The sequence below is a fragment of the Meles meles genome, chromosome 9, assembly GCF_922984935.1.
Source record: "Meles meles chromosome 9, mMelMel3.1 paternal haplotype, whole genome shotgun sequence".
NCBI classification, from domain to species: Eukaryota; Metazoa; Chordata; class Mammalia; order Carnivora; family Mustelidae; genus Meles; species Meles meles.
The window spans coordinates 61980477-62005604 of NC_060074.1; the positions used below are offsets into that span (position 1 = coordinate 61980477).

The 25128-nt window shown below is 38.9% G+C and overlaps 1 protein-coding gene across 2 annotated transcripts in view; it reads right to left on the reverse strand.

The window, feature by feature from the left end:
• The window catches only part of GRB14 (growth factor receptor bound protein 14), a 117548-nt gene that overhangs the window by 48585 nt on the left and 43835 nt on the right, over window positions 1-25128 (reverse strand). The window contains exon 1 of one of the 2 annotated variants that reach the window (XM_046018458.1): window positions 14782-14957. The exons of the other annotated variant lie outside the window; for it this stretch is intronic. Within the exon in view, the coding sequence (XP_045874414.1) occupies window positions 14782-14844 (63 nt within the window). The 5' untranslated portion in view covers window positions 14845-14957. Of the gene's footprint in view, window positions 1-14781; window positions 14958-25128 lie in introns of those variants that run through there. 2 annotated transcript variants of the gene reach the window in all.

A 25128-nucleotide genomic window follows, 5' to 3' on the forward strand; every position in this document is an offset into this window, starting at 1 on the left:
TTGGGGAAAACGAAAAAGATATCTAACCAATTAGGAAATGCTGTTATTTTCTTCAGACTATGTTGCTGCAAATTTAAAAGACCACAAGTTGCCAAGAATTAAAACATATACATTAAGAAGGGGTAGGCCAACTCAAATGTTTGTAATAGGTACATGTATTCATTTTAAAATAAATAACACGTGCTCAAAGAAAAGCTTGATATTTTCTTTTGAGCTTCATTTCAAACTCGTATTCTCAAACTCTTATTTAATTCTGACATTTATCCCAAATACACAGCAGTAAATCCCTGTCATCTCTCAAATCTACTCAATAATTGTGAAAAATTCCTTATTCTACAAAGGGGTGCCTTGTTAAAAATCTCATTTTATTACTATTTTTTTCCTTAAAATCTATGAAAAGGGGAAAGATCATCTAAGCCTTAACTCTCCAGTAGAGCTGAATATGCCTCTTGCCGAAAGTATTATACAAACTGTCTTATTTAAGAAAAGAAATCAAGGGGCACCTGGGTGGCTCAGTGGTTAAGCCTCTGCCTTCAGCTCAGGTCATGATCTCAGTCTCCTGGGATAGAGCCCTGCATTGGGCTCTCTGCTAAGCAGGGAGCCTGCTTCCTCCTCTCTCTCTGTCTGCCTCTCTGTCTACTTGTTATCTCTCTCTGTCAAATAAATTAATAAAGCCTTAAAAAAAAAGAAAAGAAGTCAAGTCATCTGAAAACCTCCATGACTAGTATGGATTAAAACTAAGTTAAAAACATTTGTGATCAGATAAAACAAAAACAAAAACAAAAAAACAGCAGAGCTATTCTTAATCGTTAGAGCAGAAGAGTGGTATCCTGTCTCCTCTACATACTGAGTGGTAAAAAAGAGTTTCTAAAATCGTATAATTATGGTGGTACCTGGGTGGCTCAGTCATTAAGTGTTTGCCTTCAGCTCAGGTTATGATCCAAGGGTCCTGGGATCGAGCCCCACATCTGGCTCCCTGCTCAGCAGGAAGCCTGCTTCTCCCTCTACCAGTCTCCAGTTTATGTCCCCCCCCCCCCGCCCCGTCAAATAAATAAATACATTTTTTAAAAAAATCATATAACTATGATACTTAATAAGGGGATATTATAATTTGTAATTCAGTGGTCCCAATTCCCAGCTTGCTTTATAAAGTGAAAAATAGGGGGAGGAAAATATTATTCGTACCCATTGATCATTTGAAATTATATGTCAGTAGGAAGAAATCCTGCCTGACACTAAAGAAGAATAGGAACTTTCTTTGTTTCATCAATGACTAGATACTTGACTAGCAAGAGAGACATGCACTGATTACAGTCTGTCCATAACATCCCCGCAGCATAAACAGAGAGAGTGCCCAAGGACAGCCAGCAGTGTACACACAGGCTGTGTTTAGGCAACCATTCCATGTCAGTGTAATCCGACAGTCAGGGCAACCTTGGCCTTTGGAGTGGTTTACAGCTGCACGATGTGCTCCATAGACAGTCCCCCTGCAGGGGATATGCTCGCATGCGGGTGGAAAAGATCTCTGTTTTGGCTGACACCCTTATCAAGGTAGGTTATACACTTTGGACTTCAATTCCCCTCGACTGCCCTCCATAAAAGTGGAGGCAAGAGATTAAAAACCCATTTTCAAAGCAGTAGACACAACATCGTTCATATAGAGAGAGGTAGCAAGAAATGGTCAACTTTTTAGAAGAAAGTTTGAAGGTCCTTAAAGCCTTGAGACTAAAAGAGAGAAAATATTGAAAATATAAGACAACAGCTATTTCTGCAAAATAAAGAGATTAAATTTGAAAGTCAATTCGATACATATCACCTTGCTCCCCAAAGTGCACATCATATTCATCTGCTACAATCACCAGAAACTCTGATTCTCAGAACAGATTATTCAGAAAGCCTTCGGAAAGCACTGGGCAGGGGCCAAACTTTCAGCCTTCCTCCTCCCTGCAGCCTCCAGGAATGTGACCAGCAAGGGAGAGCTAGTTCCTTCCCAACGTGGATTCATCCTGGAATATGCGAAACAAACTCAGGGTTGTCATCTGGTCATGGGTCGATGTCACAGAGCAGAAGCGGGCAGTGGACTCTGTGGTAAGTAATTAGCTATAGGGTAGCTTCCCCCCCCCCCACCCACTTACCCTTTGTTTTTTCAGAGATTGGAGGAGGGAAGAGGAATCATCATTCAGCAGGTAAAAAATGAGCATGGATTAAACATATAGGACCAAGAATCCACAAAACTAAGTGAGAAAAATTAAAAGAAAAGAAGGAGAAGGAGGAGGAGTGAAAGAAAGGAAGAGGAAAAGAGAAGAAAAAAGAGCACTAGGACATGGTTATCTCCTGTGTCAAAGTTTCTACTTTGGGAAAATTTAAATTTAATTTTTAAATTAACTACATATAAATATTACACTTGATATTTAATTAAACATTGATTTTTTAATTCATTACTATTTAATTTAAAATAATTTAAACAGCACTTTTAAATACTAAGACTTTCCCATGATGAAAAGTATATAACTTCTAAAAAGAAACATTAATTTACTTATTGTATCTATTAATTATATGTTATTTACATATGGTTAATAGGAAGTAAGAAATAAGGCCCACGGGGTGTGATGTCACCCAAGTCTCAAAGTAAAGCTTATTTCTACAGGTCTTTAAAAGTTTGCCATCTGAGTGCAGTAGGATTATAAAGCAATCTTTAAAAGTTTCCGGGTGTTTTTCCCCCTATTATTTTCAACAGATAAACAATGTACCGAAATCATGAGAAATATTTTTATATCAAGGTCAGAGTAGCCCTGGATTTTTACATTCTTCTAAATGAAGAATGCAGTGTCCTAAGATAAAAGAAGACATTCTTAGATATTTTGAATTAGGCGACTCACTGTGTTCCCTTGAAGGAAATGGAAAATAATACATTCATTATTCCTTATTCCAAATATCTAACAAAATACATAGTTTAGAGAAAGCCAGTTGTAGGGTGTCTTAAATTCTCCCCATTAAAAAATATTTCAAAAACACAGTTTACTTGCACATGAAGCATACATGTTCAATTAGTTATAAGATATTAACTCAAAATAGATATTGCCACCAATTTCAGAACTACAGAAATTAACCAGCGTGAACAGGTCTATTCCATACCTTGTGGCTCTTTTCAAATTTATGCCCTGTAATCTTTTCCTTATTCTCTAACTCCAAACATACTATTTTTCCTCAGTTTCTTGAAACAGTCATGCTCCCTCCCGATACAGAGCCTTTGCATACGCTGCTACGGCTGCTCTGTATATGTCTTCCCACCTTCTAGTTTCCATCTGTCAGATGAACCATTATTTCTGTGGGGAAATTTCAGTGACCCTCCCAGTGTCGTTCCAGGCCCTCTGTTCCATGGGTGTGTGTCCACAACTATATGATTACTACCCATCAGCCTCCAATGCTCAGAATTCTGCATGACAGCAGGAACGATGTCAAAGTTTGCTTCCCACTGGGGCCCCAGCAGTTGCTACAGTGCCTGGCACACAGCTAATAACCATAACTATTTTTTAGTGATGAATGAACCCATCAGTCTCGGGCCTGCAGAAGACAATATTAGGGATTCTAAACAGTAGCTTGGAAACCTCACAGGGTTTGAAAACCCCCAGGGGAGGAAAAAATACATTGAGACCAAAGAGAAAACATAGGGCAAGATTTTATGAAATCTGTGAACTGAACAAAGGTGGATAAGGTGATTTCTTTGGCCCATTTCAATTCTGGTATTCTGTGAGGAAAGAAAGAAAGAAAGAAAGAAAGAAAGAAAGAAAGAAAGAAAGACAGACAGACAGACAGACAGACAGAAAGGAAGGAAGGAAGGAAGGAAGAAAGGAAGAAAGAAAGAAAGAAAAGGGAAGAAAAATAAAAGAGAGAGAATAGTCGGAGGACATCTGGGCAGGACAAAGACACCAAGGACTGAAGAAGGAAAAACATGCATGCAACAATAGACAGACCACTTTGCCAAGGTCAGAGGGACTCAGCTCTGAGGAGCAGGTGAGGAAGCACAGGGGTCGGGAGGCCTGCAGAAGGAGGGTCCTCACCCAGCACTGCTGGACCCTGGTTTCCATCAACGCAAACCAATGAGGAGGCCACCACAGATGGGATCTTCGTTTAGATACACAAATGACAGGATGCCTTTCTTCAATGGTTGGAAAGAGAATTAAGTTTTAAATGATAATTCTATAAGAATATGATTACAAAGTGGTAGGAGAATAATGACAAACAACCACATGATGACCTAACCATTGAGGAGCAGGTTCTGTAAGGAACAGAAAGCATACCCTACCATGGCCTCTTGACCAAATGGAGGCTAATTTTTCTCTCACATTCAAAATCAGAGGCAGACGGCTCTGAGTTCGCTGAGGCAGGCCCATCGCACCACCACTGATTGAGCCAGGCTCTTTCCATTAGTCTGCAGTCCTCAGGGTCACAAGCTGGGTCACCCCCTCAGCATCTCTGTAAAAACTCTGACCACATCTACATTTGTATGTCATTTTAACTCAATAGGAAAACCACAGGGCATGCCTGGATACACAGATAAACGAATCCAGAGTTGAAGGACCTGTGTTACTGGAGGCCCATGTAGAACCTTCCAGGGGTTCTGGGTATAAATTCAAAATGTAAGGATCGAGATTTAAGATGTATTAATTTGTTTCCCATCCAGCATCGAGCCAAAGGGCCCCAGGGTGGAAAAGCCCCACAGCTGGCATGGCAGGGGACTGAGAACTGTCAAACCTGACAGCTTGGAAGAGTGACATTGCCAAATCGTGGCCTGGCCAGGCTTCCACCCAAGAGAAGAAAGCCAGTCTGCAGGCCAAGGGGGATACAGAAAGTCTCTTTGATGCCCTTCTCCTTTACTTAAGCCTCCAACTCCATTACTGAGCCTTTCTGCTCCTTCTCAGGCCAAGAGCCCCCACAGGCTGTTCCTACCTTGGGGTGCCTTTCTTCCCCCAGGGTAGCAAGAAAGACTCAAGTGGGGGTTCAGTTTTGCAAAAAAGAAATTGGAAGCCCTTTCAGTGTGCTCTGTTACATAATAGGGGGGAAAGGACAAAAGAAACAACTCCAACTTCATTATAAAAGAAGGCAAACATTAAAAATGGAAGTCTAAACCTAACCCATGCACACACACATCTACGTATGTATACAGACGTGTTATTTTAGGACCTAAATCCAATATGAATAAAGAGGGTCAAATCCCAAATCCCACACTCATGTTTCCAATGACTTCATCAAAGGAGTGTTCTCTGAAGCCTCAGTGTTTTTAAAACTCATGTAATTCCTGTGAAGATGCCAGTGCTGACTAATTCATCTTTGAAGTTAAAAAAAAAAAAAAAGAAAAAACTTTCACAAGTGCTAATGCTTATTCATTTTAAGGCAGAAAACCACTGGTCATGCTTATGTTGGACACAATGTTATTCTAGTATCTTATTTCAGGTTTTAAAAGCAATCGTTTCTTCCCAGAATACCCATAAGACATGTCTAAGCAAAAGAGTTAAAAACGGTGTCACACAGTGGGAAAGACAAGTTGGGGAGGGGTGGAGGAAGGGTTAAGAAGAGAGAGGGGTGAACAGGAAGAAAGGAAGGAGAATTATTTATTACTGTCTGGGATACGTCGGACTGAATTTTCAGTGCAATTCTTGGGCTGCTGGCATCAACTGGAGCACTTTTAGGAAATACCTTATTTTACTAATTTTTAAAGATACATTTCCTCACATTTAACTTCTCTGAAACTTGGATGTAACTTGTCATCAGTGGTATGTCAGATATAATTGGAAACATATAAAATAATGACACTTCTTATAATTCAAGGTGCCATAGGACCAATGAAATATGTTGTGTTCTGTCTTTCTGGGACGTCTGGGAGGTATTATAATAGTATATATATAGTATAAAGTTATAATTGCATACAAAATATCCCCTTCTAGACCTACCATCCCATGCTGTGACAGCAGTAGAAGCAAGTGATTTATAATCATTTTTGTCATTTTACCTTTCCTTCCTTTTTTAAAATATTTATTTTACATCAGTGCAAAACACGTATAGAACACATTCATGGAAAAGAAATGTAGTCAATATTGTTCGAAACACAAAATAGTAAAGGTCAAAAGGACTCTTGGAGAACATCCACCAAAATCCTCTCATTTTATGAAAAAAGAAGCTGCTTCTGAGGAGGGTCGGACTAGCTGAGGATGCCCACCTATTCTGTGGCCGAGCCAGCTGGGGAATCTGTCTCCGGGCTCCTATCTGACCCTGTTCTTGCCACTCTGTTCCTCCAACTTTCACGCTTCTGTAAGCTGCTGCTTCTATGTGGCATCTCAGATAAAAGTATTAGGTAACTAAAAACTGCAACATAAAAACGCACATATGTCTCCAAACACCTAGCTTTTTGAACGTCAAGACAGGCTGTTCTTTGGGTTTCACTTTTTGCAGCATTAACTTGCCCGAAAAGTGCATGATCTGAAACAGCCAGCAGAGGGAGTCTTCACTTCTCACTGAGCACAAATAGAGAAACTACGATGTTTTGAAAACTACAACTTTAACATTGTTAACCCTATGGAGGTCCTATTATAATTACAAGCTTTAACAGAAAGTTTAAAGCCATTTAAAAATATTCTTAACAATTTGAATGTTTCAGATAAACCATGTGTACATCTTAACTTCAATAAGGATTTTTTGAGATATATGTATCTAGATATCTAGATATATATGTAGATATCTATACATATAGATATATAGATATATTATACACACACACTGTATATAAAATCACCTCAGTAACAATCTTTCCTAGAACTCAAGATGGAGGTTTTCCCTAGCATTTTTGAAAGGTGATGTCAAAATATTTCTTTGGATCTTGATAGAATTTCCCAAACAAATCTGACTTCTGATACTATAAAATAAAATTCCTGATATTTTTACAAACACAACTGAATGTATACGTCCAAACACACATGGCCGATTAGGAAGCATTTATGCTCACTTTCCGACAATGGCATGTGTGCCAAAAATGAGTTTCGAATTCTTTTTCGGGAACTGTCTAAAGAATAAGTATTTTTAATATCCTCCAGGATTAGAAAATCTTTACCCTTGCAGAGGGTTTAATATCTGAAATTACCAAAAGTCTTGCTTCTTTCTTCTGCCAAAAAGAAATTATTATTTTCCAGATATGATTGGGTGCTGGGGCATGGCCAGAGGAGCCAGCCCTGAGACTGCCCTCAAGCAAGAGTCCGAGACTGTTGATCAGCCTGAGGATTTTTTAATCTGCCTTCATTTCCAAATGCAGACCAGGCATTGTGGTTTACAAAACAACGCGAGCCAGCGAGTTGGGGTGCCTGGGTGGCTCAGTCGGTTTAAGCGTTTGTTTGCCTTCAGCTCAGGTCATGACCTCATGGTCCTGGGACTGATCTAGTTCGAGTCTGGAATCTGGCTCCTTGCTCAGCAGGGAGCCTGCATCTCCCTCCACCTGCTTCTCTCTCTCTCTCTCTGACAAATAAGTAATAAATAAAATCTTTAAAGAAAACAAAAAAAACAACACAAGAACAAGTTACGGGGGCGCCTGGGTGGCTCAGTGGGTTAAAGCCTCCGCTTTTCGCTCAGGTCATGATCCCAGGGTCCTGGGATCGAGCCCCGCATCGGGCTCTCTGCTTGGCGGGGAGCCTGCTTCCTCCTCTCTCTCTCTCTGCCTGCCTCTCTCCCTACTTGTGATCTCTACCTGTCAAATAAAAAAAAAAAAAAAAGAGTTACGGCCCCCATTTCCACGGAGGTTCAGCCCAGGTGCTCATGGTGATGGTGGAGTTTGGAGTCCACTCTGTGATCAGATCGTAAGCCACCAGGTCCCCAGCGAAGAGTCCTAGATTCCTCATTTTATAGAACGGACAGAGAGCTGGCAAACTCATAGGACTCGATTACTGTAAGTGATCTTTACTACAATTTTTGAAAGCGAATAAGGCATTTAGTAAATCTCAAAAGACTCCTACAGCCCCACTGAGCTCTAAGGAACTCTGACATATGGTTTAGTCACTACATCTTTGAGGCAAGATTGAGTGCACAGCAAGGAAAAATGACAAGAGGGAGAATGAGATGCAGGAAGGTGGGGCCAGTCCCACGAGAGGACTAAGGAGCGGGCAGGGTGCGCTGACTGGGGAACGCAGAAGGCTCTGCCTCAGACACACTCACGTGGCTAGGAGAGGCGGCCTCCTGCAGGCACGCTGGCGCTGACCCGGAGCTCAGTCCTGCCGGTCACCGACCAAACATGTGTTTTGGGCAGGACACTTAACCTACCCCGCTGTCCTCCTCTCTCCCCCGCCCGGCCGAGCTTCACATTCCTCATCCCAAACGGGGTTTAGGTTCTTAGGAGGACTAAAGGGAATGTGTCATCAGTGCTGAACACAATAGAGCTGTTTTGATTTTATAGGTGTGTGTCGAGGACAGTGAGAAAACCAAGTTGTCCCCAGCGGCAAGCTGGAGCTGGATAAATGTCATGAAGAGGGAAGGTGGGCAGCTGAGGTGGACCCTGAGTGCAAGGCTTTTCAACAAGTGTGAGACCAGGTGAGAATGGGGTGAATGCGACAGGGAGACAAATGTATCAACTAATAGTAATTATATACCAACTCTGAAACTTCTCTGTGTTCCGCACTTGAGTCCAGCAATGCTCAAGTGACACAGCCCCTGCCATCACTAGTTAACATTCCGGGAATGTCACCTTTGTCTACTGAAACAATGCCTTTATATTAGGCACAGTTTTACCTCTTTCCGATACATAACTGTGCCCGAGTCTTCCCAGGATAGTGAAAAGAGAAATTAGCTCTCCTATCTTATTTTAGTTAAATCTATGTTCCCAGATTTAAAAAAAAAAAATTCACCAGCATTTAATAGTTGGATTAATGTTTTTAAATTCCATTAGAGTCCCCCTAAAGTTACCAGCACGGGAAAAGCACACTTTCTCTCCCTGGCTGCATTATACCAAGGACACCTACTTTTTGTTTGATTCATTTGTTACAAGGGAATTTTTAGATAACTACCTTAATAGGATAGGGCACAAAAATATTTAAATTCATAGTAGTAGGGAGATTTTAAACTGTTTATGAATCTAGTAAAACATGCCATTTCATAGATGAGGGGGGAGAAAAGGAACTGGTGTTTGTTGAGCTCCTACTGTATCAGTCAAGTACTTCTAAATACTCATCCTATTTAATCCTCACAAGTGTTCTGTGAGGAAGCATCATTATCCCCAGGCCAGAGAACTGATTTTCAGGAAAACTTAAAAGAAGGCACCCAAAGTCACACCACTGCTCAGTGACAAAGCTGAACTCAAACTCAGGGCTTCCTGTCTCTAAAAACACACAATTTCTAAGGCATCACACTTCCTAAAAACTCACTTCTCAGGAAAAGAAACATTTTGTGAAAACACAAAATTCATTTGTCTGTGTGGTACCTTTCCTAGATGGATATGTAGCAAAGTTACCCTGTAAACAATGAAAAGAACAGAAGAAAGATCAAGGTTTAGCAAGAATGAGAACTCCAAGTAAACAACAATAATCACACTCATTACCACATCACAACCAAGCCAGCCAGCCCTCTGTGGGTCTCCATTACCCTCTCCCCTCCTCAGGATATCTATTCTTTCCCCCTTACTATACCTTCTACTATCCCCATACAAGTTAACAGAATACATTTGTCCAAAAAGCATAATCGTAACATGTACCTGGAAACAGTATAACACAAATCCAAGGGACAAATATTTACTGAATGTCTAATGTGTTGAAGGCACTTGTAGTGGGACGGCAAGCTACCCACCAAGAACCCCTGTTCCCCTCCCCCTTCCTGATGAGTCCAGACTCTAAAGAGAAGGGCAGAATGTGGTGCTCAAGGCCCACATTTCCTGGCTTCCCCTGTCACTAGGGTTGACCACATGACAGAATCCCAGCCAGTAAAATGTAAGCAAAAGTTCCTGGTTACTTCAGGGTGCCATGTTAACATCTGACAGAGCGAGCCAGCATGCCCTTGGTGCTTCCCATTTTGTATGCCAGGAATGTGAACAGGATGACTGGAGATTTGCATTTATCTTTCCCTAAAAGGAAAAGAGACCCACACTAAGGAAGATACAACAGAAAGCAAGAAGGAACTTGGTTGCCTCAGGACACTGTCAGGCTGCTACATTAGCTTTGGATGGAGTCTTGTAAAGTGAAAGAAAAATAAATCTTCCTATTTAATGTGCTGTCATTTCAGTTTTCTGGGTGCATGAAATAAAAATTCAGCTCATAACTGACAAAACACTTTAGTTAAGGAGTCTCTTCAATATTTAAATTCTGGATGTAAGACCAAAAAAGACAGGTTTTTGAAAACGAAATAGTACAAGATTTATAAAAAAAACCAAAACAAAACAAAACCAGACACACGGAAAAGCCTAAGAGGCAAATCTGAGTCGTCAGAAAGCATAATTATGATCCACAACTATGGAAGACTAGGAAGCCTTCTGTATCAGAAAAGGTAATCAAAGAACTGTTGTCACACGGCAGTACCTACTGAATTGGGAATCCGGGAACAAAGGCACATCCACGGACACGGAATCAAGACACCGCTAAGAAAGATGTGCTGCGAAAGTCTTGAAAAGCTTCAGCATGGAACCACAGCTTGAGCTGGGGCACAGACAATAGACAGCCTCCGGGAAAAGCAGACCGAGTCCTAGAGCTGTCTACAGGCCGTGGAGCATAGAACCGGGGGCAGAAGTACAGAGGGACAAACATCAAACGGTGTTTCGAGCGGCAGGAAGAAAGCCACAGACTGGGCAGAGGCTTCATGCGAGGCTGGGGAAGCCACGGGACGCACAGGCCCTGAAGCAGAGGCAATACATCCATTTGGATGGATTTTGTATATATTTAAAAGTTTCTGGGCAAAATAGTGATATGATAATCTGTATTCTTTCATTCTTTACAAAATTATTTTTAGAAAGTCACAGCAATGATTCTAACTGTATGAGGAAGGAAATGAATATAACATAAACTATTCTCTTGTATAGACAGAGCATTGACTCTTCTGATAAATGGCATTGCTCCATATTACACTCATGAATTTCAGATTTTCAAAAGGATTTGAATCTTAAGGAAAATGTATTCAAGAAATTATCCTTTTTCCTCTCTGAGATTTCAGAAGATGCTTCAGGATCGTGTGTGCTCATGAATATCTCTCATAATTGTAGTTTGGATTAAAAAATGCAGAAATGCTTGTAAACATAATGTGCAAAACAATGTAAATCTGATAGAGGCATGAAACATGCCTACTCGTAGAGTCAGAATATGGAATCTGGCCTTCTGATCTTGAAGGCTTTCTATAAAAAGAATATGAATTTTATATTACATTTAATGTATACTTTACAATCGTTGAATCTTTTGTTAATTCTCTGGGACCTTAAAATAGTTTCTTGATGTAATGTACCAATCTAGACTGCTGGGTATAAATTCTATCTCCCCCCCCCCCCCACACACACACACACTTTGCTGCTTACAATTGCTTTCTGAATAAAATGTTTTCTACACTAGAACATATGGGAGTTGGTGGAGGTGCAGAGGGAGATGAAAGGATTTGCCTAAGCTAATTCCAGACTAGAAGTTGAATGGCAATTATACACCCCATAAGGCAATTTCATTAACATATTAATTTCAGGAGGTAACACATATCTAGGAGAAACACACTGGAAGTCACAAGACCTAGATTCTATTTCTAGCTTTACCAATAACCTTCTGGGTGACCTTGCATAAGTCACTCAACACCCAAGAGACTCAGACTTCTCTCATTAAAAAAAAAAAAAAAAAGATCTAATCTAGTAGTTATCCCAGAAAAATGCTATGAGGTAAAAGATTCATTCAGAGCATTTGGTGAGGAAGTACCGTGTCTGAGACAGACGATGAAATCTTCGCTGGAACCATGATTAACTAGAATCAAGGAAATCAGACTCTAATAGAATTGGAGGAAACCAAAAATTTTTTTCTAAAACTTTACTCGATAGAGAATCTACCAAAAGTCTCTCTTCCTCAAAGATCAAAGTGTATCTGATCTTTTTTTTTTTTTAAAGATTTTATTTATTTATTTGACAGAGAGAGATCACAAGTAGACAGAGAGGCAGGCAGAGAGAGAGAGAGGGAAGCAGGCTCCCCGCCGAGCAGAGAGCCCGATGCGGGACTCGATCCCAGGACCCCGAGATCATGACCTGAGCCGAAGGCAGCGGCTTAACCCACTGAGCCACCCAGGCGCCCGAAAGTGTATCTGATCTTCTACAAAAAAGACCCATACTGTGTTAAGGGGCCATGTTTAAAGTTAAAGTTCCTAGTCACTCTCAGGAGAATCTCATGGTCATTTAGATCAGATACACAAGCTGATAAGAAAATTACTCCCTAGTGCTATTAAGCATTTTCAGAAATGCCCTCAGCCTTTCAAATGATTAGGATTCCAGCTGGCAAATTATTTTTCAAGAGCCACTCATTCAAGATGAGCAAACTTTATGCCAAGCTAAAGGAAAAGCACCTGCTGCCTTCTTGGGAAAATGAGAAGCTGCCCCCAAAATACTCCCAAGAAATGCTTGTACTAATTTGTCAGATCATCTTAAATTATGGTGCATATAGAAAATGACAAGTTAATTACAAGTATGGAATAATTTTCTATCTTGGAAAAAAAAAAATAGCCATGGTGTGACCACAGCAGATGGAAGTCTTTTAGTCAGAAACATGCCCAGTTCCTAAAATAAGAGATATTAAGATTTTTCAGAATAGTCTCCTAGATAAGGTGTCCTTTGGGGGTTAAAATGCCAAGAGAAAGAAACTGCATAAGTACTTTCAGCAAATGGTGATGTCCTAAATTATATGGAAATTTAATATGTGTACTCACTGGAAGGCAATAGCATGGACCTGGGTGCAGGAAATTTTGACTTATTAATTATTATAATAAAAACCTGACAAACAGTTTATTATAAAAGACCAAGAGAAATCACAATGACGGGACCATCAGCAGCTCAGACCTACCATCAATTATAATCACAGCTTTCCAGAGTATTCTCATTCTGCTACCTACCAGTCAGTGCTGGATTTTCTAGCTGAGTTTCACTCATGACAGCTGCCCCTGCCCCAGTGCTCAAAGTCCTTGAAAACAATAGCATCTCTTTCTAATGTTTTATACTCTAATAAGAAATGGTCTAAATATTTTAACTATGAAAATACAAAATATATTAGTTGAGTCACAGAATTATAGACACTAATAATACTGCAGAAAGCATTTAATGAAAATCTGTCAGCTCTTGTGTTACAGGTAAGGAAGTAATGACCGTGAGTTTAAGTGACTTGCCCAAGGTCACACAGCTAGTAAACAGTCCAGTGCTATGCTTCCTACCAAACCGACATGTCACCTGAAAGGACATGATGAAAGCTTCTTGGTTATTCTGAACTGCAATATTAATTGCATAAAGAAGAACTCAGTCCTAAGAACACACATTTGATCTAGATTAGTATACCTTTTCACCTTCCAGTGAGTCAGGGAATCTCTACGGTCATTATTAATGCTTAGTCTAAATCAAAATAAAGATTCAAGCTCAAAGCAAAATATCTGCAATTAAATTTGCCTAAGATAAGAAAAAAGCATCGAGAAAGATAAAGAACAAATATTGGCAAAATTACCATATATGATTCCAATGCCAAGTAAAAAATGTCCCCAGTGAATAAATGGTCGACTGGATAAGAAAATAAACTGAAAACCGAAAAATTAAACACAATAAAAAAGAAATACTTCTTAAAAAAAAAAAAAACTCCCTTATTGTTACATTTGTCATTTTCAAACAAATTACACCATGACCTTTGACTTACGGAATACACTAATAGTTAACTAACAGTTAACTGTTAAAAGTCAGGTACGGAAATAAACATTCACCAAAACCATTCAGAGAAAGCATATTGCCAAAGATGTGTTTTGGTGCCTTCCTTTTCTATACTAGAGAGTTGATTCTTTAAGGATTTCAAGACATTGTTCTTATTTGGTGTATTTATAAGAAAAGTTTAGTATATTCAGTTTTACTTAAATGCTACATTGCATGGTGTATTTATTACTACGTTATAAAATATGATGCTGCAAGTAAGACATGGAAATAAACTTTACAAAAAACAAATAGATACAGTATTTTCATACACAGGATTGACTGCATTAATAATTAACAGAAAGCTCTTTCACAAGGGAATAAAATGGAAAGTTCTTCTTAAGCAAATAGGCAGCAACTCAATAGAGATCGGTAGAAACCAGGGAATAAACTGGTGCCATATGTTTAAACAGAAAAACAATGATATAGTCCATTCAACAATGAAGATGGATGTATTATGAATTATAGTGAAACAAAGAAACTGCTTCTCGGTAAACAAATATAAAACATAATAGCTAGCAGATTTCCTATTGAACTGAAGGCAAAGAGGCCTGAAGTTACAGAAGGGGAAAAAAAAAAAAAAAAAAGCAAAAGCTTCAGTATACTCTCTAAATCACAATGCCCTGAAATCAAGACCGAACTGCTTTTACATGGAGATTTTTTTACCACAGAGGTATTCTAGCGCGGCATTTCCCCCCTTTGTCTAATTTCACTAATATACCCTTTAATTGCCTCTAGCCTCAATGAATGACAGCCTCTCTCAGGATATGTAACTAAAGTTTCCAGTGTATTAATAAACACACAGTAACAGGAAGAAAGAAAAACAGCAAGAAAAAGGAAAGAACAAGGCAAAAGAAGTCACATACCCTTTTCTGTAGGACTATTGGCGTTATTGTAGGCAGAGTGACTCTTCTCGCACTCAGACTCATGCCTGCTCTTCGTAGAAGGGACCCCTCTCATAGATCATGGGTGAAATGAAAGAAATCTTTTACAGTTACTCCTTGGAAATCTCAGGGCTCAGTGCAAAGAAACTAGGAAAGTAATTAATGTCACTCTGCTTATGTGATTCCAATCTACCCAAAGCCAATTAAGGATGGCTGTGGGACAGGACAAGGCAGTGACCAATCAAAGCCGGGAAAACTCCGCCTTTGTCCTTGGAAACACATTCTGATACTTTTGTTTATGATATTTAAAGAACCAGATTAACAGGCATCTAGTTCACTTAACTTTTTTTCCAAAACAGTGCAATTTAATGCCATCTTTGTTGACAAAGCAGCTACGTCTGTAGTTTACTAAAACATTTCAACATATGGCAGATAAGAAACTGTTTACATGGATCTATTTAAAGTACATAAATATGCAGATGAGCTAAATTTACTTATGCAACTCATACATTCGATAAATGGGTCGATTAGAGCATATTATATAAGGTGCAAAAAATAATCCTGAGGTTAGAATTGGTCTCAAAGTATTAATTTATGTGTTACAATAAAAGGTTTTTAATATTCACGGATGCATTTCATTTCTTAAACAGCTAAAATTTTTGTATTATGGACTTTTCAGCTATCCTTAAGGTTACATGCTTAAGTATTTCTATTAATTATTTCCTTAACAGTCAACCTAAAAATAATAATGTTAAATATAAAGGGCACATTAAACCACAATATGTGAATTTCAAATGTTTATCACTTTTAAAAAAGCACAAAATTCTGTAACTCAGTATCTTTCACTCAATTAAAAGCATTTAGACAATAATCACTGCTCAATGCAAACACAAAATTTTAACAACCATTTTGCCTTTATTCTTACACTAACTGAAAACTGAATTTTAAAAATGTGGGGGGTTTGGAGGAGAGTCACAACTAAAATCACTGATGGCTAACAAGAAAATTTTCAGAATTTCAGTGTTTCTAAATAAAGAATAAAAGAAACACTCAACATGACAAAAAGTATCATAGTATTAAAACTAATCTAAGGTATTATAATGGTAAGATCCCTGCTGGACTGGTGCGCCTGGGTGGCTCAGTGGGTTAGGCCTCTGCCTTTGGCTCAGGTCATGATCTCAGGGTCCTGGGATCGAGCCCCACATCGGTCTCTCTGCTCAGCAGAGAGCCTGCTTCCCCCCCTCTCTCTACTTGCCTCTCTATCTACTTGTGATCTCTCTCTATATATCAAATAAATAAAATCTTTAAAAAAAAAAAAAATCCCTGCTGGACTGATGACTTCACAAGCATCTACTCTGCTCTTCAGCCACAGCACAGGGAATGAACCACTGCAGTCAGTAGGAGGGAAACTTCTTGTAATTTCTAGCTTACAAGGTGGTTGTTGTAGTAATAAGGCAAAATGGTAGATTCTAGGCAACACAGACACAAACTTTCCATTTCATTATCTAGACCGGTACGAAGCAGGGTTCACTTAACTGCTTTACACTTAACGCTTTTGGGTAGGTTTTATATGCATAATGATCTCATATTCCTCAAAAGGAAAAGAGACATTACAAACTCTACAGAGTTCCCTACTCGGAATTTCAAAACCTGCAGAGATTCCTCAGAAAGGTAGCGGGGTGGGGGTGGGGGGGAGTTCACTTAATATAAAAAGTCACAGATGGATCTAGTTTGGGGGCATTCATTTGATCCTTATCCAATTAGGTTCATCGTGGCCTTTTAAAATAACAGTATCAATAAAAACTTTCTAGTACTGGGATGGGAGTTACCATTTGTAAAGTGGAAGATTCTGGTTTAAACTTAAGTCACTGTTTTGGCAGACCAACAATAACAAAGCCCACATTAACTACGTAATTTCAAGATTATTATCTGCAGTATTTGGCTTTTTCTTTCTTCTTTTCTCAATTTAGTCTTTGGACATTCCAAAGAAGTGTTATCTCTGGTCTCCAAAAAGGGGTTCCACCATAATCAAAGCACTTCATTTCACTAAATAACAAGGTAAAGTCCCCACTATGCGTGAGGCAGTGTGTTTGGTGGTAGAAACATAATACTGACTAAGATATGGTCACTGCCTCAAAGCAGAATAGAGAGAATTCATTTTTAAATTTAAAAAAAATCACTCAGTAGTGGACTAAGTGAATCTAACAGTGATTAAACTTAAAGTACTAGGGATGCACCAAAGAAGAAGAAACTATACCACTTCAAGGAGGAAATGACATTTTCTTTGACAAGTGATTAGAGGAAAAGACTATGCAGAACTTGATGCCTGATGGGGATATAAAATGAGGTTCCCAAAGCTGATTCCACATTTTGAGGTCTAGGCAAGTGGGAAGTCAAAGACGCTGTTTTACTTCACACTAAAGAGCTTTTTATAACTAAAAACGAATCCTTAAAGTCAAAATGATGTCCAGGCTTTATATTTATTACAGTGCAATATACCTGCCCTATAAGGGCTTTGAAAAACACTTGACAGACAACCGGTGTGATAGGTCATCTCTTTAGAACACTTGAAAATTGAAGTTTATAAATTTTCAGTGAAAACCATGAAGAGCAAGATGTGGCATTTTGTGACTCTGTGTTGCCAAAAAGGTCATTGTCTTTGAAAAATGAGACTTGCATACACTTTTCCTAGTCAATAGGCTGAAAGACTAATGAGATGACATTCACGCTACGACAGGCAGAGTCTCATTTTTCAGTGATCTTTCCAAGTGTTCATATTGACTGTGCTTTATCTTACCTCCCACTTATTGTAGACACTGATTCAAAATTTAACTTTAGCCTATGCTTTTTCTCACCATCATTATAAATGACTTTCACACTCACTAACCTTGTCACCTGATCCTTAATTTCTTCAGCTTCTGCAAAATGAGGATAAAAAGCCAGGGCCAACAATTTTTGAACTGCTATGAGGGTCAAGGAAATCAAGTTTGCATAGGGTCTGGAAGGGACCAAGGCAGGGGCTGAAAACCCTGCTGCTGCGAAGAATGGGGCCTATGATATACTCTCCTTAGACATGGGTCTCCTGAGACCCATGTCACAGGCCATTATTTCCAAAACCAATATTTGGTAAAACATGGTTGTATGTTATTTTGGTCCTTGCTCAATACTCTGACTGAAGGAGTGCATTTTGCCACTCAAAACATGCATATCAAGGTTTCAGTGTGAATTGAGAATAACAAAAAATACCACTATTATGATTATTAATGGTAGTTATGTGAGCACCCACTATGAGCCAGGCATGGAGCTAGCTTTCACTGAATCCTTACAACAACACTATGAGGGAGCCACTCGCTCCTCAGTAGATGAGGGAACAAAGGCCAGAAGAACGGCAGCTGAGAGATGGCCTCAGATATAAATACATATTGCAAAAGAACTTGCCCAGGTTCATGACGTGCATAAGTCAACGAGCCCTAATGAAAACCAGATTCGCCCCCTTCCATGACACCCCACTATTCTACCCTACAATATTCTCTCCCACATTATACTATTATTATATAGTATAAGTATACTATACTATACTATACTATATTGATATAGTGTTAGAATAGAATGTCATCATACAGGGCTGTTTCTGAGGTACCTAAACATGTATTAGTTCTCCTAATTCAATAAGTATGTGTTGAAGGCCCTACTATGTGTCAAGTCCTATGCTATTTGCTATAGGGAATTCAAAGTTGATAGCTCCTGATTCCTGTTTGCCAAAGGAGCTGACCCATGAAGACATGTAAACAATTAGTCAAAATAGTGTACCTGGGAGGATCCGGGCAGAAGACAATGTTACATAGGCACCAACCAACCTCTAAGTTCCAAGCCAGAACTTCAAACCTCTTCCCCTACTCAAGATCAACAGAAGCTTCTTATAGATCCCAAAGGCACATTCCATATGTCCACCTCTTTGTTTCTACTGTTCACTCACCAAACGCCACCAAACTTTTGAGGCCCGAGACAAGGCACACCTCTTCTGACAGCGACACTGATCACGCTTCCTTCAAACATCTCTCCTTTTCTTGGCAGTGGGGGAGGGGTACGAGTCTACCTTAGAACTGGCGGGTGGAGAAGAAGGAAGTCATTCCTCCATCTAGATTATACCATTCTTTATTTTGCACATTTTTAAAACTTAAACTTTTCTATTGCTCGTGTCTTGCTTTGTATATACTAATACGCTGTTTTGGCAACTAATAAATCTTTCCATAGACCCTAGTTTTCTGCCTAATGAAAGTACAGTCCTTAAGGGTGGAACCCAGTCTCTTATTTCCTCTCCTGCTCCCAGAATACCTAGCAGAGTGCTTTCTGTACACAGTAGGCATTATGCTCACTCACAATCATTGTGGAAAGACTAGTCGCTCCGGTTACATAGCAGACAAGCCTCCTTTCTTGTTTTAACAATTGCTTGCCTTATGATTTATTCTGAACAAAACCACACAGTCTTCTTCACAAGAGCATTTGGACATTCTTTTGCTATCTGACATAGTTCTACTAGTAGCAGTAATGTAAACACTAAATTTAACTGTTGTCCTAAGAACACTGATTTCACAGAAATCTTAAAATATTTTATTATAGCAATTAACAGGCCAGATCTTTCAACATAAACTCAGTACCTCTAGTTCTACCAGCTCACACTAAAGTGCTTTGCTTCTCTATGTACGTGACATGGCATCAGGCTTCTCCCTTGGTGAGCCGGAACTGATCTCCCTCTCTCCTATATTGGCCTCCACTCTGATAGCTATTTCCTTCTGTCCGGAATGGCTATGTTTATTTTCAGTGATTCAAAGTCTAAAAGAAAATTTCCTCTTTCAAAGAAATGACTGAACGACTTATACGCCCTAGTGATGATAAATATGACCAATCCACAGTTCATTCAAGTATTTTAAAGTGACTATGTATTCCACACCTGACATAGTTTTCTAGAAGCATTACATCTGCCTACCAAGGAATTACTATCTACAAGAGGGCTGATGGACACTTAAAAATAATCACAGCAAAGTGTTAAGTTCTGTAAATCAGCAGAAATAAAGTACTGGAATGGTAAAAGAAGAAGAACTAACTTTACCATGAGAGAGCGAATAAGTTGCCTAGTAAAAAAAAAGATCAGAATGAAAATAATTCCGGGGCCCCTGGGTGGATCAGTTGGTTATTCATCTGACTTTTTTTTTTTTTTTAAGATTTTATTTATTTATTTGGGAGAGAGAGAGGGAGCATGAGAAGAGAGAGGTCAGAGGGAGAAGCAGACTCCCTGCCAAGCAGGGAACCTGATGTGGGACTCCATCCTGGGATTGCAGAATCACAACCTGAGCCAAAGGCAGTCGCTTAACCAACTGAGTCACCCAGGTGCCCCTGCATATTATTCTTGATTTCAACTTAGAAGGTCGTGAGGATCGTGAGATCGAACCCCACATCAGGCTCTGCACTCAGCAGGGACTCTACTTGAGATTCTCTCCCTCTGCCCCTCTCCCCGCCGTTGCTACATGCTCTCTCTCTCTCTCGCTCTCTCTTTCTCTAAAATTAATTAATTAATTAAAAAAAAAAGAATGCAGGTATTTCCAGGTAAAGAAACATAAACAAAGATGAATCTGGGAAAACATGGAGGGAAGTGTCAGACGAGAATGGTCATTCTATGTCACACTGAGCAGTTTGATTCTCTTCCTTAAAGGGAAACATATTTGATAAGATGTGAATTTTAGGGGCGCCTGGGTGGCTCAGTGGGTTAAAGCCTCTGCCTTTCGCTCAGGTCATGATCCCAGGGTCCTGGGATCGAGCCCCGCATCGGGCTCTCTGCTTGGCAGGGAGCCTGCTTCCTCCTCTCTCTCTCTCTGCCTGCCTCTCTGCCTACTTGTGATCTCTCTCTGTCAAATAAATAAATAAAATCTTTAAAAAAAAAAAAAAAGATGTGAATTTTATCTCAGTGTGGAAGATGAGGTGTGTCGTTTCTGACAATGGTAACTAAAAGGAAGGAAAACAGTTGGAAGGACCTAAATGAGTCCGAGAGAGAAATGGAAATTACCAGATTAGAAAGAAATCAAGATTTCAAAGATAACAAGGAAATAGAAACAGCAGGGTCAAGTAGCCAAACACATACAGAAGCCATTAATTGTTTCCTAGATAGGAGCTTACAACATAAGTTCTAGAAGTATAGGCTGTAAAAAGATAAACATCTTGCCTATACTCTTCATATTTCATATACTTTAAGGTTTTCTTAGGGAAAACAGTCTCTGAAATTTTGGAGAGATAAAATGAAGAGAACAGACAGAAAACAAGCACCTACCTTTCTTCATGCTCCCCTAACCTTAAACTGACAAGAAGAAGAAGAAAGAGGAGCCGGGGGTGGGGGAGGAGTAATTTTCTTGGTAAGAAAGAAGAAATCTTTTCTCTTTTTTTATCTGTGCTGGGATATAAGGAATGTACTTCCGTTGACCATGCACTAAAATAATTTCTAGAAGCTAGAATGTTATTTGGATTAGACTGATAAGAATACATGCAATAGCAGGAATTTATGTTAAGAGAAATGATGTTGTAAGTAGATTAAAAGAAAGTTTAGAATATATACAGAATATATATATATATATATAGAATATATATAGAATATTCAGAATATATATATATATTTTAAAGATTTTATTTATTTATATGACAGAGAGAGAGACAGCAAGAGCAGGAACACAAGCAGGAGGAGTGGGAGAGGGAGAAGCAGCCTTCCTGGGGAGCAGGGAATCTGATATGGGGCTCGATCTCAGAACCCTGGGATCATGCTGAAGGCAGACGCTTAATGATTGAGCCATCCAGGTGCCCCTAGAGTATATTAAAAAAAAAAAAAAGAAAAAATAGAAGCTCATTATAAATACCCATTTCTTAAGAGTAAAGGAATGCCAAATCTGAGGCAACCCAAAATTTCCCCAAACAGACCAAAAAAGGGGGAAACAAATCTAAATAAGTACTTCCACATAAATATACAGACAACCAAGGATTACTAAACATTTGAAGAAAACAAACAACAGGACAAAAGATATAAATATGAACAAAAATACCCCTCCCAATATATCAGAGATAATTCAGAAGACAAATATTAAAATGTCTAATCGGACTCCTGAGATCTGGTGAAGATTCAAGGTGCTACAACATTGATAAAATAGAACGCTGTGTAGCAGGAGTGATCAAAGAACCACAGACCATTCTTTGATATTATAAATGTTTGGAAATGTAATATTATTATAATAAAACTAAAAGCTAATAAGTGGCATGGAAGATAAAGATGAGAGAAGGTCTCCCATAATGGAAAGGTCAAGGAAATGAAGAAAAAAGAAAGGAAAAAAACCAAAACATGGAGGAACAATCCAGAAAGATCAACACATAAAATATGAGTCACGGAAAGAGTAAAAAAATAAAGTAAAATAAATAAGAAAAGGCAGAAGAGAAGATCCCTGAGCCAACCATTAAACTAAAAAGACCCACAGATGGCTAAGTAATTTGAATGAAAAAGGAATCCTGCTAGACAAATAGTGGCAAATGGGACAACTTCAAAGAGAAAAGATAAAATGAAATTTTAGAATCAGACTGGTAACAAAATATAATCTATTTCTCATTAATATCCTCCAAGAATGTAAGCGCAAATATCCTCAAAAAAAAAAGAATAAAACCCAGGGGCACCTGACTGGTTCAGCTGGTAGGGTGTGCAACTCTAGACTTGGGGTCCTGAGTTGGAGCCCCATGTTGGGTGTAGAGATCACTTAAAAAACAAATAAATAATTTTTTTTTTTTTTAAAGACAGAGAAGGGGTGCCTAGTGGCTCAGTCAGTTATACATCCACCTTCAGCTCAAGTCAAGATCACAGGGTCTTGGGATTGAGCCCCACATCAGGCTCCCCGCTCAACGGGGAGTCTGCTTCTTCCTCAGACCCTTCCCCCTCTTGTGCTCTCTCTCCCTCTCAAATAAACAAATAAAATGCTTAAAAAGTAAAAAATTAAATTAAATTAAAAGGCAGAGAAAAAATGAAAACCCAAGGAAGTCAGAAATCTGTCTTTGAAGGGAACATGATACCCCTGTAGCAGTAGGAAGTCATTACATTAAGAAAACTTCACACTTTCCCATTTCCATTAACACAGAAGACTCAAAGACTGAAAAAAAAATTCAAACACAAAAATGAAAAGGCTTCTTAATTTAGTACTTGGAACTTGGCTTTCTTCCTCATTAAACTCTCATAACTACATTCGAAGAACCTTCCCCCCCTTGAAGATGAATAATAAAATGGAACCATCAATGAATCCACACAAACATACTAACAATGGACAAAAAGGAATAAAGTAACAGGAGAAACAAATGGCAGGAGATGACTACTTGGAAGAAAAGTTCTGCCAAGACTGGATAAAATATAAGACCATACATTAAACCAATAATAAAAGAGAATTGATGAAGCAAAATCATGTATGTTCACCCAGAAAATTAAAAAGCAATATGGAAGAAACAACAAAAGAGTAAGAGATGAAACATTAGCTGGCAGAGCTCAAGAGATTTAATGGCTATATTGAAATCACTTGAAATCAGAGTTGAGGTAAACAAATGACAGATACAAGAAAAGCAGCCAAAGAGAGAAGAAAAATTGTTTTAAATTTAAGCATTAAAAATAGAGACAAAGTTAAGGAGATCTCTACACCTATAACTGGAATCTCCATAGACAAAAATCAAAATAATGGAAAAGAATACATGTATTAAGATAAAAATATAAGAAAAAATTTGAGAGGCACCTGGGTGGCTTTCAGCTCAGGTCATGATCCCAGAATCCTGGGATCTACCCCTATGTTGGGCTCCCTGCTCAGTCAGGAGTCTGCTTCTCTCTCTCCTCTCTCCCCCCCCCCCCCAACTTGTGCGCTCACTCTCTCTCTCTCCCTCTCACAAAAATAAATAAAATCTTTAAAAAAAAAAAAAAAGAAAGAAAAAAATTTTGCAATAAAACACCTATTGAAAAGGCACACTTGCAGGGCTCCTGGGTAGCTCAGTGGCTTAAGCCTCTGCCTTTGGCTCAGGTCATGATCTCAGGGTCCTGCAATCTAGTCCCGCATTGGGTTCCCTGCTGAGCAGGGAGCCTGCTTCCCCTTCTCCCTCTGCTGCTCCCCTGCTTGTGCTCTCTTTCCTTCTCTCACTCCCTGTCAAATAAATAAATTCTTTAAAAAAAAAAAAAAGAAAAGGCATACTTTCTCAGAGAAATTCATTTTAGGAGTCAATACTAAGTTACCTCAGTTAAGTTACCGGTCTTCAAATTTAAAGGTTTCTTGGGCACTGTGCCCCTGTGTGGCTCAGTTGGTTGAGCCACTGTCTGGCTCAGGTCATGATCCTGGAGTCCCAGGATCGAGTCCTGCATCAGGCTCCCTGCTCAGCAGGGAGTCTGCTTCCTTTTCTGACCCTCCTCCCTCTCATACTCTCTCTCTCTCTCTCTCAAAAATTAATTAAAAAAAAAAAAAAAGAATTCTTGGGTGTCGAGACAAAAAAGCTCCAGCAGCTTAAGGGGTGAATCCACCAGTTGCAGTATTTCCCTACAACACCACCCAACCACATGCTTAGGAGGACCTCACTGCCGCTGGTTACAGCACTGGGTAGAGTAATGCCCATGAAATTCTTGAGGAAAGAAATATAAATGAGATTTTAAAATCTAGCCAAACTCAATTATAAAGGCAACAGCCAAAGTTCAAAAGTTTTGAACATATGCAAACACACAAAATCTTGTGCCCATGGGATCTTCTTGAGGAATTTACTAGAAGATAAACTATAGTCATCCAATAGATGGCTGAGAAAAATCAGAGTGAAAGGACTATAATGAATACCAACACTACTTATGGGACTAACACACTATGTCATTGTGTTGCTATAATAAAATATAAGTAGTATAAGTTTTAACAGTGTGTAAATAATAAAACATACCAAAAAAAGATGAAAGTTGAAGGAGGAAAAACATGGAACATCACTCAGATCAAAAGATATTATTCAAAATTGATAAATCGCAAAAGAATTTAAGTAAATTATTTTATAATACTAAAATCAGCTAGTAGAGAAGGGAGAATAAAGAGGAAAAATATTAATTCTATTATTGCTCCTTAGAGGAGATTAATAAATAATCTTTAAATAACAAGAGGATTAAGGTTTTTTTGTATTGTTGCAGTCATGACAACAAAACATAAAACTTTCTAATTAAAAGAACACAATGCTAAAAAGACAGAACACATTGTGAATTATTTCCAAAACCTATAAGAAATATAATATAAAATAAAAGAACAGTATTCATAC